At 43.0% G+C, this 18,507-nt stretch overlaps 1 protein-coding gene across 3 annotated transcripts in view; it reads right to left on the bottom strand.

Moving 5' to 3' along the window:
* The window catches only part of NRP1 (neuropilin 1), a 114,282-nt gene extending 107,164 nt beyond the window's left edge, over positions 1–7,118 (bottom strand). For all 3 annotated transcript variants that reach the window (XM_017820204.1, XM_017820203.1, XM_017820205.1), the window contains exons 1-3: positions 7,029–7,118; positions 6,386–6,845; positions 2,991–3,165 (exon numbers count right to left, since the gene is read on the bottom strand). In XM_017820204.1, coding sequence (XP_017675693.1) covers positions 2,991–3,165; positions 6,386–6,452 — 242 coding nt within the window. In that variant the 5' untranslated portion in view covers positions 6,453–6,845; positions 7,029–7,118. The remainder of the gene's footprint in view (positions 1–2,990; positions 3,166–6,385; positions 6,846–7,028) is intronic.
* Positions 7,119–18,507: the final 11,389 nt, after the last annotated feature.

The raw sequence follows: 18,507 nt of genomic DNA, 5'->3' as shown, positions 1-18,507 counted from the left end.
TTGGTACAGTAGTTCTGTCTAAAAGATTTTCTATTAGATGAACCTAGCTTGTGTGAACATATTTTTAATTATTTGCATGTCTTTATTCTTCAAAACTGTGAAAGTTCAGTCCTTTGGAATGCCTCCAAAGAAACAGGAATTTTCACCATGTTAACTTGAAATTTAAAGCAACTCAAATGGTTCTGATTGTCAGAAAAACATACATATATGAATTTTATTAGCAGTCATTTGAGAAATGCTTATTCATTAAAGCATGGCATAATAAGTAGGTAAATCAAGGGCATATTTTTAAATTAATTCCAAACCTTAATATACAAAGAGACTAACTGGGAACAGCTTCAGTGCAGCTAATGTTTAAATGTGCTGCTTTTGACTCTCCTCAGAGAATCAGCCTTTCACCAGTTTTACATTTCAATATATCTAGCCCTCTGTATAGAGTAATATTTTTAAAAGTTAGATAAGGCCCCTTGATTTTCTTGTGGACACTATGGAACAAGAAGATAACCTTTCCAAAGTCACATTGTTTGCCTTCCTGGGCTCAGGGGGTCCCTGTTAAAGTTGTTTTCAACTCTAACTAAGGTCCAAGATGCAATGAACAGCATTATAAAGAGGATTTTGGGAGGTAGGCCAGCAAGCTAATCTTCTCTAGTCTACTCTAATTGTATGGGACATTTTTTGTTCCCAGACACGAATTCCTTCATCTCTCATTTTCTATCTGCATTTCATATTTAAGTGTTTATTAATTTCCAGTGCTAAACTTTTCAATAAACTAGAGTGTAACCTAAATTACACATCTCTAGATTGCAGACTGAGTTTCTAATAAACTAAGCATATTAGAAAAACAAAGTGTACTTAGCCTCAAAACCAAAAAATCTTGTGATAATTTTATTGCTTTAATCTCCTGGTTTATCCTATATTTGGTACAAGGAATGTGAATTTTGTAAGTAGATGCTGAAATTTCAGACCACAGAGATTGCTGACAAATTCCTGGTGCTGAAATAATTTTCTGTTATTCGGGTCCTAAGCTTTTTCTTTGCACAAATACAATCCCTCTTAAGTTGAAAAGAACAATTTTCAATGTGTGTGAAGTAGCAGCTGAGTAGTTTAGCATAGCCTAGAAAATCAGCATTTCAGCATAGTCAAAATAATGGTAAAGTCATCACCATCACATACTGCAAAGACAATGCAGACAACCCTGTGTACAGACTTCCTTCCACCCACTACCATCTCATTACTGCACTGGGCTCCGTTTCAGAGGAAGAAATAATGCAGGGGGGAGAGTGGACAATGAACATTGAGAAGGAAGCAACAGAGGGAGGGAGTCAATCCTTTCCCTGGACCCAGTTCAGCTCAGTCTAACACTGTTTAACACAACACTATGCCACAAAGATTACTTGTTCTTCAAATAATTGTATGCTGTACACCATTTTACTGCTGCCAAAGCCCATGTTGGTTTTACAGAGTTGGAAAAACATGCATTCTAGAAAAGGATTTGACACTTCATTTAATTTTCCAGTTTTTATCTAAGAGACAAAGAGTGACAAACATTTTAAAGAATTAACAGCGTCCCACAGAATGAAAGTAAAACCTGTATCAAGAAGACACAGGGAAGTGAATCACTACCCGAGTACAAGACATTAAAAATTAAAGAATGGGAAGTCAGCATGTGAACATATGGTGTGAATAGGAGCTGCAGCTCCAATGCCACAGTAAAACCTCATTTTAACGAAGAGTCAGTTTAGTTTTATGAGCACAGGGTTTTCCTGCATTATCACTCAACTATGGTAGTGAAATGTGGCTGTATAAATAGTTATTAAAAAAAAAAAAAAGTAACCAAGCACCACACTGCATCATTAAAGAACTTCATTTTAAGAGAAAACAGTAATTGTGATCTAAGTAATCAATTTATTAAATAATAGGAACAAAGATGTGCATGGTAAAAATTAAGTGCTTGAGTACAGTTGCTCTCTAAATCCAACACTCTAATCTCATGGTCTGTTACAACCACTCCTGATGAGCTAAACATCATTTTATGGGACCAAATCCTGCAAAATCCTGAATACATCCAAGAAATGGCAAAAACCACTGGCTATTGAGTTTAATCTTTCTGACATGCAGAGAAAATCTTGACTAGTAGCATTAATGAATAGCAACTCTTCTGCAGTTATCAGAAGAGAATGAAAAAAATACGACAAGGAATATTTAAATAATGAATCACTAAAATATTTTCTTCATGAAATAAGCAGGCTGAATTTAGAGGGCATGTTGAAGAGGGGAATGATCTGACCATGTGTTGCCTTGGGCAAGCTACGTAGTTTACAGATTTGGGGGAAAGTGGAGAACAGCTTCTGGGCGGTTCTGATTCCCCTTCTCACTTTTGGAACAGACGGTCAGAGGGAATGAGAGGACAAGGGAGCAAAGGCAGCCTCAGCTCTCCCCTTATTCTCAGGGTGCTACTGGAGAGCAGGAGGAGGGGAAAGAAGAGCTACTGGCCAAAAATCAGCAGCAAAGGCAGAAAGGGGGAAATATGACTATCAGTCCTACAGTCCACTGCCCTTTAAAGCATGAGAGCAAATGCCAGACTAACCCTACATTAAGAGGATTTGGCAATTTATAAATGGTCTGCCTCTGCCATGGGCCGTTCGTAGCTCTGCGGCACAAAAGGAAAAGGAACTACTTTTCCAAACTCCAAAGACTTACTCACAAAAGCAAGTAGGCCAACAAACGGTGCCTCACCCCGACCGCACCCCCATACCGCCCATCACCACCGATCGCCACCAGCTCACAGCCCATCGGGCAGGCGCAGCTCAAACGCACTGGGAAAGCTGTAAAGATCTTTTCAACACCCCACACCTCCCCCTCTCCCCGAAGGACGCTTCTCGGAACGCCAGCGGCCGCAGCCCGGCCCCAGGACTGGGATCCCCGCGGGCGCGGGCGGGCGGCGCGGCCCCGGGCGGCCGGCAGGTGGAGCCCTGGCGCTCCGCACTCACTTGCAGTCGCGGTCCTCCAGGTCGAAGTGCGGGTTGAAGTTGATCATGATGCGCTGGTACGGCTCCGGCGCCTGGATCAGCCACTCGCACTTCTGGCTCGGGTGGTAGGACTGCGGGTAGCCGGGAGACGTGAGGTACCCGGGGCTTAGAATTTTGATCGTGTCGCCGCACTTATCTGCGAGGGGGAAGCAAACAGATGGGCTTGGTCTCAGTGCCCCCAGCAAGCACCCACACCCCAAGCAGACCGGCTGGCTGCCGTGGGAATGCTGCGGGGCCCGCAGCCTTCTACAGGCAAAATTATGCTGCATCCTTATGCCTTTAAAGGCATCTCTGCTATGTTGTACCGAAAGGAAGAGGCCTCCTTCTCCAACCCCATCCTTAAGGCAGTATGTAGTAGAAGATACCCCATTTCTAAACAGTAAGGATACTGTTTTAAAAAGCCCTCCTCTCCAACAGTACCCTTTACAGTGTTAAAACCCTGCACCCTTCACAATAGCGTTAATGTTGGCTCAGAAGAGTACATAGGACACAATTAACTCTAAAAAGTATAATCTTCTTAAGTATGAAGTTTTAAGAAAAGCTGGGAGGAGGTGTAAAGGGATGCGGTTTGACCCCCTGCCCAGCTGTGCGATAAGACTGGTCTGTGTCACTGACCACTGGGATTGTCTTGGTAGATCCAAGCTCATCCGCAGCAGGCCCTGCCTTTGTTTTATGAGTCCATAAATCTAGACAGGTTTAAACTATCTGTGCTCTTCAAACCCAGGGTAGCAGAGAACAAAGTAGCTCTAGTGAAGCAGAAATCATCCACTATTTATTCTTTCAAGGAAGTTTGTTCATGCTTGGAGAGTGCATCAAAGTAACGGAGCAGAACAACATCCCTTCCTGTCTCTTCCATTCCTTCCTCCCCTCCCAAAAAACAAAGATTTATTTCTAATAGGAAAATAGTTGCAAAAGTTTCAAGAATCACCAAGTGTGACTGAAGTGTGGTGTGCTGCATCTTGCTCCTCTGGTCAGCATTGTAAAGGTTTCATTTTAAGGTTTACAGAAAAAATAAAAAGGGGCAAGAAATCCAACCTACACAGTCACTCACTCCACTGTCTAGTGCAGGTTTGTGTTATCACTTTTTTAATACTATGGATTTCTTTCAACAGACCTTCAGGTAAGAAGAATATTCTCCACACATTGATTTTAATTTGGAGCAATAAAACATGACAGTAAACTATGGACAAGAAGAATGTCCCCACTAAAAGGCAAGACTATATATCATTACATCCCAATAGTGGTATATACAGGCTGCAGCGCTCTATCTAATACATTCCTTGTGAAAGCAAAATGGCAATCCTTGCTCTCAGCATGAATTTATAAAGGTACAGGATTTTATCGTAGGAAAAACAGGTCAAATGGAAATGAATGAGAAAGCGCACATCAAAAATGCATAAAGCAATACTCTTTATAGAAATTATTTGCCATAAATTAGAAGAGAAGGGGATGATACATACTCAGCTATATGGTCAAAACCCAGATACTGCTAAGCACGTTGCTGGGAAAGGCTATCTTATTATATTTCCGCTGTGCCTTTGCAAAACAGGCTGTTTTCCTCTGACCAGAACAAAAGGAACTGCAGCTCAAAGCTCAAAAGCTGTCACTGGTGATCTTGCTAATCCGCTGTCTGGGGCTCTCAGGGAATCTTGCCTTTTCCTCCCTGTGTAAGCACACTCGGAAAGTGATCCTGTCTCATTAAGCCCACTCCAGCCCTGCAAACAACATGGCAGAGTCTGGCATCTGTTAAATGCCTGAAATAAAGCAGTGCTGCTTCTAGTCACTTGACAGAGTCACTTCAGAGGACGCTGAGGTGGACTCACTACCACCAGGGCTCCTTAATCTGCGATTTCTGGGAAAGTGACAGTGTAATAAGATAATGCGGTCTGCTAGACTCTCTGGCTCTGTGCAATCTCTCTCACACTTGATTAAGAAGAACAGTTTCTAATGACTTTGGACCATTAGTTCCAAATAAGGTTAACGAATTAATTTAGTGGACACTAATACTGCATGTAGGTGAAGGTGGCATAAGTAGGTCTGGTAGGTTATAGGGGAGGTTAATAGCCTTGGTGACTCCAACCGGACCACCACAATAACCACTCATAGTGGAGGCTTCTGCCCAGCAACCGGCTCTACTCCCCTTCTTTTAATAGAGATAAATGATCAACAAAAGCATGGAGTGGCCCTCTCCCACTCCTCAGAGGTACAGGACTAGCAGCAATATGGGTTTATACGTGAGGCAGCTGCCCACACCCCTCACCTGGGCTGGGGGGATAAGCAAAGTGCACCTCTCAGAGCATCCCCACTTCAGGCTTGGTGCACGCCTCTAGCACCTCTGCTCCTGTGCCACAGCACTGGCTGATTAAATTAAGCAGCCTCTTCAAAACATATTGGGAAAGAGATTAACTTCCATCGTTAAAACATGCGATTTTAATACTCTTTCTTGTTTGACACTCCACTTGTGGTCCCTTATTAAAACAATATACCAGTATAAGTGGAGGGTGCTCTCTTCTTTTAATTACTTAGATTGAAAACCAAGTCAGGCAAAAGTAAATATTTGATAATTAGTTAATAATAATTGCTCAGGATTTGCCGGGAAAGGAAGACTCGCACGAGCTGTTTCATGTGCAAGACCTAAACGTCAAGCAATCCCACAATTAGACCATCCTTAAAACCGCATCATGCAGTGAAATATTCGCAGTGCCCTAGCATTGTTCGGGGAAGGAGGAGCATGCTGCTTTTAATTAGTTGTGTTTTCAAGGGCTGCTTGACAGTAAGCTAGCTACATCACTCATTTGTTATGGGATTTCTTCTCTTGGAAAGGAGTCGTGAGCCTTCACAGAGGAGCTCAGCTCCTCTCTTGGCACAGTGCAAGTTGCACGTAAGATGCAGACTTGGGAAAGGGGTACTCTATAGAGCTCTCCATGTGAAGACTACTCGCAGGTACACACACAGCTAGTAAGAGGCACGATCTAAAACTTTACGCTTCGAAAATGGAAAGGGCGGGGGGAGGGGAGAGAAAGCCCTCCCTTTAAAGTGTTCATTATCTTTCAGATATCGAGAGACATTTAATTGCCTATGGGACGGAACATTATTAAGATAATTGGCTGTCCTGATCCAACGAGAATGAGCAGTCTGCTTCATACAACAGCCCGAAACAACAGAAAATAAAATCGGAAGGCAATGCCAGGGTGGGCGATTCTCGGGTGAGGACTCTGCCGCATCCCTCCTCCGGCAGAAAGTTCCCCCCAACCAGGCTCACGTTGGTGCCGGTCCCGCGGCCCCCCGGCTCCCACCGCCCACTCCCGCGCCCACAGCCGCCCAAGCTGAGACCCGACGTCCCACGTTACACTCACCGCTCCGCAGAGCCCTGGCGAGGGTGAAGGTGAGGGCTGCACAGTGCAGGAGAAGTCCCCAATCCATTTTCCCTTCAGGGGAAAGGAGGAAAAAAATAAAAATGCCCTCCACGCACAACTCTTCCTTAAATCCTGCAACCGGAGTGAGGAGCAGAAAGCACGGTCCGCAAAGGCAGTCCCGGGGGCAGAGGGAGGCTGGCTTCTCTCTGTGCCTCAAGCCGCCCGCATCCTGTCATTTAGCTCCGGCTCCCTCTCCCTTTCCCCACACTTGTTCTTTCTCCAGGCGCCGCTGCCTCTGCCATTCCCAGCGAGACTAGAAAGCCAAATGAAAACGAGGGGAAAAAAATAACAAAAACAAAACCCAACAAACACACAAACAAGACAGACAAAAATCCTGGCTGCTGCCGGCACCTCGGGAGCGCTCTGCCGGGCGGGCTCCGGGAGACGCGGCGGGGGTGCTCTGCGGAGGGGAAATAAGGAAGGGAAAGCGGCCGTGAGCGGGGAGCAGCCGGGCGCTGGAGTTTGGCAAACTGCGTCCCCGCCGCCTGCCCTGCTCTCCCGCGGGGCCGGAGCCCCGGGGCGGCGGTGCCCGCGGTACGAGCGGTGCCCGCGGTACCAGCGGTGCCCGGCGCCCCGCACTCACCTGCCCCGGCGGGGGACGAGCGAGCGCTGCCGCCGCAGGGACTCCCGGCCGGCCTGGGAAGGGGGAAGCGCCCGGGCGGCTCCTGCTCGCAGCCTGAGGAAGAGGAGCTCAACTCAGCGGCAATAAGAGAGGCCGAGGAACCGCCGTCTCCCAAGCCCCAGTCCCCTCCCCCTCCCCGCCCTCCTCCTTCTCCTCCTCCTCCTCAGCCCCCCAAGACATCGGCAGCGCAGAAGAACGAACAAACAAACACGGCGAGCCCCAGACCTGACACTCAGCCGAGGCGTGGTCTGGCGAGCGGGAACGCGAGGGGAGAGGGGGGATCGAGAGGCGGCGTCCCCCGGCACGGCAGGTAGAGCCGATCCGGGCGGAGGCACCACCTGCGCCCGCCGCCCCGCGGGCTCCTGCGCGGCCCCGCGCAGCCCTGCCCTGCCCTGCCCTGCCCTGCCGTGTCCTGCCGTGTCCTGCCGTGCCCCGGCCCCACGCACACACACACGCACCCCCGCCCACGTCCCGGCTCGCTCTCCGCACGGTGCCCCGCGGGAGCCCTGTCCCGTCCCTTCCCGGGCCGCCCCCTCCGCCACATTTCCCCCCCTCCCAACACTCTCTTTTTATTTCGTGCGGGAGTGCAGCCAAGCGTCCGTCTCCGCGCGTGTCCCTCGGAATCCCTGCTGTTCCCCAGTGGGACACCACCGTTACCTGTGATGCTAGGGGAGGCTGGCTGCGCTGGTGTGGGGTGAGCTGCCCTCACCCTTCGTGAGAGGATCTCCAAGTGTTAGGCTCATCCGGCCACTGCACTCGTCCTCTTTGCATTTCTGCATCTCGGCGGGAGGCCTCCCTGCATCCCGTCTCTTTCGACCCTTTTCCCACCTCCCTTCTCACCCACCCTGGCTGTCATTCCTGTCTTTCTGAGCTTCTGTTGTGGCTTTGCCCCTCCAGTCTATCTGTCTCTCATGAAGCCTCTTGAGGGGCTGCAGAGCTGCTGGGGTCCCCCAGGGCCAGCTCTGCTCCGCATGGGGGCTATGCAGGATGAAATCCCCATTGGGGAGTGTTTGTCTCCTTCTGAGCATCCTCCCCCTCCTTGCTCCCACTGGCAACAGAGGACAGATACTAAGCAGGGACATAGTGGGCTCTGAATCCTGCTGCTTTGGCTGCACGGTCTGGTGCTCACCAGCTATGGGCCCTGTTCCTTCCTTGCCCTATTGCCCTGCCTTACAGGCGGTCCCTGCACCTGGGGAGTGATCACCTAGCCAAACCCGACTGGTTCTTTTATGTGGAGTACTTTGAGCTCCCTCTGCATTGAGGCAATCCAGCCGCTGGGGTAGGGGTTAGAGGAAGAGCTTCAAGGCTGAGAACTGAAACAGTGTTAAATGGTCCCCAAAGATAGGTCTGTGCTAAGAAAATGACCTGCGGCCAGCGGTGGATGTCAGCCACTCTCATTTCCCAGAGCAGTTTCAAAACAATTTGTTACTGGTGCACAGTTGAGGCAAACTCTGTTAATGCTTCATCAGAAAAAGGCCTGATAGAGGACCTACTCCACGAGGAGTCTTTGTGAGGGATGTAGTGGGAAAAGAATTGGGCTTTGCTGGGGCAGGGTCATCCTCCAAGTGTAGCCGCAGCAATAAATCCCTGTCCACTCTGAAGATGTAACCATGTTTGAAATAGTTTTCAAACATAGTTGTAAGTCTGCAGCCACACAGATTAACTACAAATGTGTTACATCTGTGTGCAGAAATCACACACAGATCCAGTCTCCTCCATCTCTTTGTCTCTAGCCCTGAGTCTGAGACTTCCACTCTCACTCTCCCTCTCTGCCCTTTTGAAGCCCCGACTTTAAGGTCAGCTGAAGTCTGGAGATTAAGTCCGTAGGAAATCTGTCTGCTGGTTTCATGCTGCATACTCTCTCACTACTACTTTCTGAGTTTTTGCCAGATATTCCCCTTCTCTTCTGTGATTGCAGTTCTGTAATATTGTGCAGTAAAGTGCAGTTTGATCCTGTTATACTCTCTGTACACTTCATTCTTTCTTTCTCAGCTTCTGTCCCTGCCCTTGCCCCTGCTCCTGCCCATGCCTGTGTCTGCAGGCAGGCTAGAAACCAGGCAGGCTGGAACTAGTCAGATTGAGTTATTGGGTTCAGTCTCATTTCCCCATCTTTAGGCAGTCTCTGGATCATCATTTGCAATACTTATGCATTTCCTTGATTGATTGGAATGTATATTTTATGGGTAGCACATTAAGCCCCCTTTATTTTTTTTCTTTTAGAGAAGTTCCCAGAACAAGGGGGAAGGGGAGAGTTAGCAGTGCTTTCTGATTATTAAAACTCTCATTCTGTTGGACAGTCCTTGAGATAAATTGGTTCTGAAGCGTATCTTAGTTTGCGACTGTCTGAGCAAAAATACAGGTTTTAAAATAAAGTAAATGTATTTTTGAAAACCAGAATTATCTGCTGATGGTAGCTCAGTAAGGGGTTGCAGAATTATATACATACATGTTTGTTTTAAAACCTCAGCCTCAGAAGCCAAAATTAATTCTGTAAGTGACAAATAGACAAATAGTAAGCAGATACCCAGAGAGCATGTATATCAAAAATTACACTTAATGCATGACAGTGATGTCTCTCTTGCTTTGAGATTAGCATAGTCTGTCAGGTAATTGCTACTAATCTGCAGAAAGGAAATAATAATTCCCAGTTGTACATTTTAAAAATGCTCCAAACCAACCAACCAACCAACCAATCAACTGTGGTGTTTTACCCATTTTTTTCTTATCTGATTAACAGGTTGCTTTTTGCAGATGGAGACACAGTGTGTTGGTAGCTAGTGTATTTCAAAGAAATTCTATTCCCTGAAAGAAAAATAAAACACTTAAATGCAAACAGAACATGTACATTAGGGAAGATGGTACAATGTGATAAATTTTAAGATAATGATGAAGGTTGCTTTTATCACCTGAGCCTACCCTGTAACCATTAATCCATGTATCAAGGTTTATTTCAACGTGCTCATGTCTCAAATGTCTGTGCTTCCTCTTCTTGCAGAGAGATGGATATACACCAGGCTGCAAAGACAGCTGAACAGGAATGGCCTCTCTTGAGGCTAACATGGCCCACGGAAGAGGATTTCTGTCCTTCCTCAACACTCTGTAGGTATTTTAGATTTCACACGGAAGACTTTTTTTTTTCTGTTGAATTCTCAAGGCCTAACAAATATAGAAGAGTCTGGTACAATAATATCCTTTCCTACCATAACATGAATGGCACTAGTCTATTTTTTCCACCCATCTTTTTCTTTCTGGTTCATGGATACAGGCACAGGCTTCTTCCATGTATGAATTGCCCTGAAGTGATGAGTGAAGGCATTCTATCCTTGGTTTACATATATTTACCTGAAAATGCTTAATCTTTAATCATTTTGAATATAAACTGGCATCAAATGAAACATTCAGAAGTCTCTTTTTATAATCCACTTCTCACATTTTAGTCACGGTATTTTAGGTCCTGATCCTGCAACTGCTTACACATTTGTTCAGCTCTCCATTTTCCCATCAGTAATGGGATTTTATGGCAAGGATGAGTTAGTGTTACAAAGACTGAATCTGAATCCAGTGTATGTAAAATTTAATGGAGTGGCTAGCTTTGGGGTTTGGGTTCAGGCCCATCTTTGCTTCGTAATTTGACTTGGTGTTTATAATGCTTTTTTGAAGATTGTCTGCACTTCTGTTATAAACCTGTTTCTCAAGAACTTTATAATTCAGCTATAAAAAAATATTTGCCTTGGGCTAAATCATGTAATATAAAACTTAAAATTCCAAAGGAAAAAACACTTTTCCCATTTTAACAATAGCAGAACAGAGCAACTTTGATGTTTACTCCTTTATGTACTCACATAACACGGTAACACATTTAATTAAAAACTAAGTTTGGCAAATGATTAATCAATGGCTTAAGACACTTTTATTTGGTATTATTTTGAAAAAGAAACACAACAAATTAAACCCATCCATAATATTAAAAGCCTGAAAATGCAGACTTCCTACCAGTGTTTAGTGTAGAATAGAAATATATTTACTTTATGACTAGTACCTACTAATATCTTCATATGCAGTCTGATGCTTGTTTATAATCTTCTCTCTAATGTTTTCCTTTTCTTTCACTTATCTTCCCCAATAATCTCTCCAAAATTAGGCTTCTATGTCATCTCCTCTCCTGTTGTTTTGGCCACATGAATCACTGCTTGGCTTCCTGTTGCTTACTGTACTGAACCAAAGCTATTTACCCTTATCTTTAAGATCAGACATACATTTTCCCTTGTCTATATCTCTCCTCTCTCAACCCTTTTATCTCCTACATCTTTTATCCTCCTACTCAGTCTCTCACACTCAATGCTTTTTTACCCTGTCCTCTCACGTTACACCTCTTTTCCACACACAGTCACACGCATCTAAATGATCTTCCTTCTTTTACTGCACATCTTACCCTGCTCCAAGGGGCCACTGCAAATACATTTATTTTTATAAACTCTGACATCTGATTTATACATTATTTAAATTTACATATGGCCATGTGTTGCAATATACATTTATATCGTATACTCCATAGGTTAGAGATCAGATTCATTTGCATTTACATCATCTCCACACTGACTACATTGTTAGGGTTAGAGTGACTTTACAAATATCTTACCAGACTCCTTGGAATCACAACTATGCCATCTCACAAATGCCTTATCAATGTTCATCATCCTGTCTAAACATATTCCACTCCAAAAAATTAGCACAGCCCAAGGCTTTATTAACTGATTATCTGATCATCAAAAGTCAAACGTTTTTATCTGTATCAAAGGCAAATTATTGCACATATCATTCTATCCCCATTTCCAGTGTGACAACAAGCTCATCAGGTCTCTCCAAGGTCTAATTCTCCAATGCAAATGTAGCTTGCATTGCTACATTGCCAAAATCTAAGCACGGTCACCATGTTTTTCCAGATTGCCCCACTCCTTTTTTCTTTCTTTCTTTCTTTCTTTAGTAATATTTGTATATTCTCAGTGTAATCTGCTTGTTATCAGAAATAGGAAGTAGGGGACATATACAACATATGATTTACAGTAGTGTCCTTAATAGTAATATCTGATCAACTCAAGGGGTTCTGAAGTAGCTGTTTCTGTGATGAAGGAAGTAATACATAGCAAATCCACCATATGGACTAAGAATCTGATTATATTTCATTGATGATGGACAAAATCCCACTGACTTCAAAGGAGAAAAGCAGGCCCTGTATGATGATAATGGACTCTTAGGTTATAAACTTGTTTTTATCAACTTCAGTTGTTTCCATTTGTTTGCATAATGGGTGTATCAATGTCTGTCTTCACACTAAGATAACTGCTGCTAAAAACAAAAATAGCAGTTCCTTTCAAAGTAAGGTTTTGCCATGCTGAAGGTCTATAATCATTAAGAAATAGGTAAAAACAGTGTTAGATGTATCTTTGTATTTCTCGTCTTGCTCTATTTTTGGCTGGAAAATTAGTGTCCTGCTCATGTAATCTATTCATCTGTAAAGGCCCATATGATTATATGATATTATTGAAAATTATATGCACTACTTTATATGTGCTCCATCTGATAGAATAATACTAGGAAGGGTGCGATGTTATTAGGGAAATGGAAGCTGTCACAGCAGCACTGCATGGTTGTCATGCACCCCCTTTAGCTACAATGCAGCAATCAGGGTAAACAAGCAGTCGAACTGCATTCATTACAGATCAGATTCCCTTTCTCTGCCGTCTCTCATCTTCTTCAAGAGATGTTCTCTGTCATAATTTTCTTTGTCACTTATTACAGCTGATGTTAAATGGCTTTTCAGCTAAATGCTTGTTTGGGTTATTTATTAACTAGAGAATATTTACATTGGCATACTTTGATGTTATACATGCAATGGAGAACCCATTTGTAGACTATAGTGGATTAACTAGAAATTCAGGGAATTGTATTCGAAGGGATTAACTCTTAGGCAGTGGATTACCTCCAGTCGGTTAGCTTCATTGGAGGAGATGGAAGCAACCCCTAACACACAGATCTTTATTCAGGTGATTACATGTAATGCTAGGAGTATTATTCAAAAAAATGAAGTATAATTAGTTTATACATCTGCTGTTGTTGGTCTTGCAGCTTAAGAATACGGACTGAGATCTGGAGGGAGCTCTTAGGGTCTACATGGGTAAATTTTGTTTCATATTGGGGCTTGAAATTGGAAAGCTACGAGATTCATTTTCAGAATGTTGATTTCTTTCAGTATTTCCTCCTTATTGCTATGTTAGTAGAAAAATTGCTCTAATATGTCATGTTTCATAACATTACTTTGAAACAATCCCACCACAGAGAAATATTTTGTTTTGTTACTTTAACAGAAAGATGCAATTAAAACAAAAAGGGCATTTTGGCTATGGAATATGGGTGGTAAATTTTTTAGAAACTGAATTTGCAGGGGGCAGTAGAGGGATGTCAGAGGAACCCAATGAAGGTGTTAAAAAATTGGACTGCTAACGTCCCTAGTAGCTAACTAGAAAAAGATATTAAAAGAGAGAATGAAAAAGGAATAGGAAATTATGTTCTAAAAGAACTCACCTTTCTTGGAAATTTGTTGTGGTTTTCATTTTTTCTCTATCTTGTCTTTTCTACTTTATCTTTACCTTTATTGGTACCACTTTGTTGCCAATAAAATCAACTGAAGAACTCCTGTTTTGAGCTTTACCTACTTTGCAGGAGAAAAAAAAGGTTTTAAAAGAAACTTCTATGTAATAACCAAAGCAGTTTTCAACACATCTCACAATCTTCTCAATCTTATTTCATGAAAAGGGTAACAGAATCATTGTGTCAGATTTTTTGTCATCTTCCAGGTATAGTTTAACATTTCTTAGAGACCTTTCTGAAATCTATTTTTCATTGTGGGTTCATGACTTTATATAATTCAGACAGGTTGTCATGAGGAGAAACACAGTTGTCCGGGTTGTCATAGCAGCTAAAACTTTCCTTTTTGTGAAATTGTCACCAGGCCTTTGGCTTCTTGTAACCAAATCACCAGAAACATTATTAGTTTAATGAAGAAGCTCTCCAAAAGGCTGTTTCCAAATCTGTAAGTTATCTGTCCAACAAGTATGTCACTGCTGCGTGCAGTATTTTATTCGCAAAGGCCATCTGGACAGCCTTGACAAAGGATTCATATCATTTGCCAGAGAACATCTTGTTTGCTGTGAAAAAAAATTAAATTCAATGTTTTTCCAAATCTTTCCAGAGACATTGTTTTTTTTGTTCTCAACTGCTCTGTTGGCTTTGTTGTGTTGAAGCTTCTTTGTCATCATTGCAGAATTTATAAATATGACATAATCTCCTTTTTCATCCCTGTAGTTAAAGTCTTACACACACCTTTGTTCTTTAAGATTATTCCAGACTCTGATTAGTAACAGTCCTTGATTTATTCTGGTGAGATTTGTGTTTCAATGCAAACTCCCTGACATTTATATGTTGTGCTGTTTTTGAGATTTCCTTCATGGCTTGTTCATCATGCAAGAGCCTATCATAAAACCTTCAATTATTTTATTCTCCTTTGAGGAAAATTCTTCCATCACAAAGATCTTAACGAGTAACAAACAGACAAAAACCAGGTGCCACATATAGACTGGAAAAAAGGTCAAAGCCCACTTTAACAGCTTGGCGATTGCATGTAGTGAATCCAAAAGGTGCTTGGGTTTTATTGACTGGAATGAAGATGATTTCAGCTAGGCAGAAAATAACATGCTGTGACCAATGGCCAAGAACTCCACTTCAAATTAATCCTGCAAGATACCAGGCAGTATTATAAAAGAGTAAGTAACCTCAGCTGCCATACAACACGTAATAGGAGCTGATGTTTTTTTAGCTTGTTAGTAAAACACTGAGCATCTTGTTGGAGAGCTCTGCATCCTCCATGCAGAAAGTTCATATATTAACATAAATTCAAATGTTCTTTCACCCAATTATCCATAATTAGAAAAGGGCTTCCAGGCCTTTGTGATGCAGTACCTAGATGAAGCATTAGAAAATTAATGAAATTAACTTTTTGAAATGTGCAATATCACTCCCTGAATATAATTGAAATAACATTTTTGAGAACAACCAGAATTTACTGAGTTTATTGAAAATTCTCCTTTTACATTTTCTGCCTTGATTTTTGTCTTACAAGATAATTTTGTGGAATATGTATATCACCTAGTGTAATCAGTATAAATGTAATACATTTTGCATTCGTCAGTATATTCAGAATCTCTCCAAGATTCCATTCGAGTAAAGTATAGACACTCTATTCTGAAGAGTTTTAGGTGAATAAAAATTTAAAATCAAAGTGTATGAATGGTTCTTAATTATGTAAATGTGGTACCTGGAGAAAAAAAATGTGAAGTTTGTGATTAGGCAGGGTTAAAAAACAATTTCTGCTTTTAAATGTTATCTATTTTATGGCTAAAGAAGACCAGAGATACGCTGGTGCTCATCCTTCCAAAGGCCCACACTTTTGCAGATGAAATGAGAACATTTTATACAGTGACTGCTTTAAAAAAATAAAAGTGTAGCTTAAAAGTTTATTATCTCTAGACGTGGTGGCAAGACTGCGTGTAGATGGGAAAACCCAGCAGAAGGAGAGCAGCAGGTATTTAGAGGAGTCTGTGAGTATTTGTGTGTAATATCTCCCTTGGTGAAGAGGAGCATTAGGAAGTTAAGCTCACTGTTATCGTCTGCGGCCGCATTCTGGCAGCACGCTGCAGCGCTGCCAAGTGAAGCACACTCAGGTTCTTTAGCCAAGGTATTAACCTATTGACCTACTACCCCAGAATGAGAATGGTGCAGCCATAGTCAGCTCTCATTGAAGAACAAGGTATTACATTGAAAAGAAGCAATTCCTTGGCAATTCCTAATCGGAAGGTTTACCTGAGAAACACTTATTGAAGTAAGACAGTTTTTCTGAGAGACTCTGCTGTTTGCCTATGCCCCATGAAATATTGTCTTCATCAAACTCAACTTCATATGTATTACAACAGATTAGGATAATTTTGTTCGGTTGTTAACCTGTTTTCAAGTCCAAAGAAAAGTTTCTTTCTCTAAAGGGTAGATCAAGGAAAGAATGTTCTCTGAAACTTGCAGTCATTCCAATCTCTACACATATCAACTTGAAATAGATGCATATTTTAATGAATTAAGCAGGCCACAGTTAGACTGATACACTAATGAAGGTGCTGTGTGGACCTGAGCACTGCTGATAATTGCCATCATGATTTCAATGTGGTTTTGGTCACCGTGAGCTAGTGCATGCAGGCAGTGCCTGGGCCAAGGACCGTTCCCCATAGAAAGTCTGAGCAAAGCTGTCCTGCACAGATGAGACTGTGTTTGTTGCTGTCAGGCCAGAACACAGTCCCTGGCTCATTTGGTCAACTAGTATAGACACAGTTTTAGTAGCTGCACAGACAATTACTACATCTTCGCAAAAACTGGTGCTGTCTAGAAAATAGAAAACTATCACAGTGAGAATTACCCAAAATGAAGGGCTACTTTTTTGAGGAACATGTTTTTGGTGTGGAAAGGAAGCAATCAAAGTGAAGGGTGACCCTATGTACTACCACCTGTTGCTCAGCTGCCCAGTGTGGAGAGCAGTCCCTCTGCTGATACCTAAGGTTCAGACCCTGCATGGTTTCTGGGAGGGTCTTAAGCATGAGGACATACAAAGGATTCATCATCCCTCTCCCATCCAAATTCCTATTATTCATCTACTAGGTGATAACCCAGATTTCTGTGCTGGCAGGCCAGGGTGCAGAGGGCTTTTAGCTGCTCTGGTTGACCAGAAAGTGGTCTGAGCAGAAAGCGTTTCAGTATTCCACAGTGTGATCTGCTTGCTCTTTAGCAAAGGGGAGTGGGTCCAGTGTCTGTTAGTTCAACTGCCCTATTGGAGGGAGGAAGGTGTCTTTGAGAGGGACAGAGGGGTTGCACCCCATATTGCTGTGCCAATCTGCTTCCTCACCACAACCAGGAGTGGATCTCACATGTGCTGTAAGAGGGGCGTGCATGTTTCCACCACACTGTAGAAGCCCATCCGTGTGATGGTGAATTCTGGGAAAACACTGAAGGCAGTGGTAAATGACCCTTCTCATGCCATACCTCCTACCTTTCTCTTCCAGGTCTCAAGCCTGTCCAATGTGGTGCCCATCTTGCTGGATCACCCACAGATATTCCTTATGCCTTGTGTAAGACGTACCTAGATCCTTATAAGCTCACCTGGGCCAACTATGAATGAGTTAAACTCTGAAGAGTCAGGAAACCAGATAAAGGGAAGTCAAGGAATGTCTTTTAGACACCGCTGTTGGGATCCTCTCAGAGTAACTACTGTTTTTTGAACTTGTGTGATGCTACCAGTACGGCCTGTGGACGGTGCAGCACCCTGATGATTCTTTCAGGGCATCTGTCTGGCTTTCCACTCCTGGGCTTTCTGTTTTGTGTGCTGAAAGGAGAGTTGCCGTCTCTGTGAGGCCCAGGCTGGCTCCACAGTGTTCCTCAGACATCTGTTGACATGGTGTTAACAGCACTTGTCGTCAGGCCTGGGTCCATAGGCCATGCTGCTAATGAGGAAACTGCCTTACAGCCTCAAGAGTGGGATTTTAATAAGTGTGATGTGGAGAGTATACACATGCCCTGGAGTGTTGTGTGAATATTTTGGGTTGCATGTGAGAGTCCGAGGTCTTCTGGGTTAATGTTGGAGTATGGTGACAGATGGAGATAGCTAAACACAGTATGGCCTCATCCATACTGCCTCTTGGTGGAGGCTAACCCCAGGATGAACCCAAGCTCCATGTTGAAGAGATGTAAGGGGAGCAGACCAAACCACTATGAAAGAGAATGCAGAGCAGACACTGAGGGCCGAATGCTCAAGCTTCAGCACTCACCCTCTTCGATTTCACAGGATATGGATATGGACTGTCAGTCTTCCCTACAACTTCTGTCTTTCTTTGATAGAAAACGTGATTATTTTGATTTAATAAATCAAAACAGTATTATTTCTATCAGGCTAGAAACACAATTTAAAACAATTTAATTTAAAAAGCCTTACTAGATTCCCGTACTAGATCCACCTCTGAGTGCTGACACAAGAGGGTGTCTGAATTTCAAAGCTGGCATGATTTGACTCACATCCTGGTGAACCACGGTCACTATCGCTGCTGTATACCATGTTCTGATTGCTGTTTTGCAAAGACATTAATGAGTTTCCCAGATCAAAGCCGGCTCTTTCTCAGCATAGTTTAACATATATAAACAAAATCTGTTGCAGTAACTGTGAAATCATTTGCATTCATAATTATAGTGGTTTTTCTCATAAATTGCAATCATATCCAAGAAAACATATAAAAATAGAAATACATTACTTATGCTTTATTGTTCAAAATGGGTTTCTGTTTTATCAAGCTGC

This window comes from Lepidothrix coronata, unplaced genomic scaffold (assembly GCF_001604755.1).
Source record: "Lepidothrix coronata isolate B3197 unplaced genomic scaffold, Lepidothrix_coronata-1.0 Scaffold80, whole genome shotgun sequence".
NCBI classification, from domain to species: Eukaryota; Metazoa; Chordata; class Aves; order Passeriformes; family Pipridae; genus Lepidothrix; species Lepidothrix coronata.
Note: the sequence above shows the minus strand (reverse complement) of the source record. Positions and strands in the feature narration are given on the sequence as shown.